This window comes from Mandrillus leucophaeus, unplaced genomic scaffold (genome assembly GCF_000951045.1).
Source record: "Mandrillus leucophaeus isolate KB7577 unplaced genomic scaffold, Mleu.le_1.0 Scaffold111, whole genome shotgun sequence".
Taxonomy (NCBI): domain Eukaryota; kingdom Metazoa; phylum Chordata; class Mammalia; order Primates; family Cercopithecidae; genus Mandrillus; species Mandrillus leucophaeus.
Window position 1 is genome coordinate 3,417,485 of NW_012099321.1, and position 2,167 is coordinate 3,419,651.

General features: G+C 38.8%; 1 protein-coding gene across 2 annotated transcripts in view; it reads left to right on the top strand.

Annotated features, from left to right (window-relative positions):
- DDHD2 (DDHD domain containing 2) overlaps positions 1–2,167 on the top strand; it is a 45,653-nt gene that overhangs the window by 24,022 nt on the left and 19,464 nt on the right. For both annotated transcript variants that reach the window (XM_011993279.1, XM_011993270.1), the window contains exon 7: positions 848–983. In XM_011993279.1, the coding sequence (XP_011848669.1) occupies positions 848–983 (136 nt within the window). The remainder of the gene's footprint in view (positions 1–847; positions 984–2,167) is intronic.

Sequence of the window (2,167 nt, forward strand, 5' to 3'; positions counted from 1 at the left end):
TTTTTTTTGTTTTTAAATATACTATTTTTTTTCCTGAGACAGAGTTTTGCTCTCTTGCCCAGGCTGGAGTGTAGTGGCGTAATCTCAGCTCACTGCAACCTCTGCCTCCTGGGTTCAAGTGATTATCCTGCCTCAGCCTCCTGAGTAGCTGGGATTACAAGTGCACATCACCATGCCTGGCTAATTTTTGTATTGTTAGTAGATGGGGTTTCACCATGTTGGCCAGGCTGGTCTCAAACTCCCGGCCTCATACGATCCACCCACCTTGGCCCCCCAAAGTGCTGGGATTACAGGCATGAGCCACTGCTCTTGGCCTGAAGTTAGCCTTCTTTTGATGAAATATTTTGTATGGTAAAAGCAAGTTGTTAGGCCAGGTGTGGTGGCTCACACCTGTAATCCCAGCACTTTGGGAGGCCAAGGCAGGCAGATCACCTAAGGTCAGGAGTTCAAGACCAGCCTGGCCAACAGGGCAAAACCCATCTCTACTAAAAATACAAAAATTAGCTGGGTGTGGTGGTATGCGCCTGCAATCCCAGATCCTCGAGAGGCTGAGGCAGGAGAATTGCTCAAACCGGGTAGGTGGAGGCTGCAGTGAGGTGAGATCTCGGCATTGCACTCTAGCTTGGATTATAGAGCAGTACTCCATCTCAAAAAAAAAAAAAGTTATTAAAGAAACATCTTTTCCTATATGCATTCATAATTTTTCCTGAATACCACTTTATTTTTGACAGAAGTCAGTATGTGTTCTGTGCAAATGTAGTTAGAGTATAATTACATGATTTGTTGCATCCAGATTCTACAGATTTGTTACTTCATTGTTGATGTATAAGTTAATTTTCTTTTCCAGTTAATGATTTTCGCAGTGTTTCCTTGAACTTGCTACAGACACATTTTAAGAAAGCCCAAGAAAATCAGCAGATTGGGAGGGTAGAATTTCTTCCAGTCAATTGGCACAGTCCTTTGCATTCTACTGGTGTGGATGTGTGAGTAATACTTAATACCTTTGAGTTGTTAGCTGTGATAATAATATATTTTCTGATCATTGCTATGCTTGGGGACATTTTTATGCTATAGCTGGCTGAATATTTAAAATTTCTTAGAGATATGCTATTAAATACTGATCAGTCCCTTGGTTTAATTAACCCTGGTTAGGAGTAGAGAACTGTGTGTATCTTCAGTATGTTTTACTGGCTCACTAGTATTTACTATTACAGCTTCATTGTATCTTTAGCATTAAAGCCAAATGTTGCTATCTTCCCATAGTGTGTAACCATTTCCATTTTCAGATGTCAAAAGCCATGCATACCCCAAGATGTACAAAGTATTTTGTTATTCCTTTTGTTATTATATTTAAATAATATTTGTCCAAATTTAGAAAAAAGGGAGGATTTCTCAAACATTAAACTATTAGCATTTATAACTTAGGGAATAATTGGTACAGTGACTTTGAAGTGACGGCTTTCTTAAGGTACAAGCCCATTAGTTTTGTTTGTAAATTTTATGGTAATGACAGAGAAAGTTGCTTAAATTGAGGATATGGGGCTCTCCAGCAAGTAGTGTGTTTCTAATATAGTTCTAGAATAGAACCAGGAGATGCAGGAAGTAGTCAGCATTGTTTCATGAGCTGACCATGCTGGTCTCAGAAATGGCTTTTCTGATTCTGTGTCTCAGTTCTCAGTACACTATGATTTGGGTATATTCATTTGCCAAACACTTCATTGTGGTGGGGTTCGGATTCTTTAATATTTGAGCAAATGCTAACAGGTTACTAAGGGCATAGCCCTTATAAATTGCAGAAGTAGTTGTATACTTGAATCTTTCTGGGAATTTTAAGAAACCTTTAACTGGTTGTTAGATTTTGTCAATGTGGTCTTCCTCTGCCAGATACAAATTCTGTTTGCTTTTGGCACCTGGCACTCACACCTTTTTCTGCTTATAGAAATTGTGCATTGAGAGAGGGAGCTCTTTATCGTTTGACATGTAATCAAGAAACCTTACTGCTGAGAATTCCAGGAAAAGCCTTTTACATTTTTTGTTTTGTCTTTTTAGAAAACTTTTTTTATTAGAGATAATTTTGTTCACAGAAATTGTATATATGATGAATCCTTGTGTACTGATTACCCAGCCCCAACAAGCCTCAACACATGGCTGGTTCTGCCTCATCTGT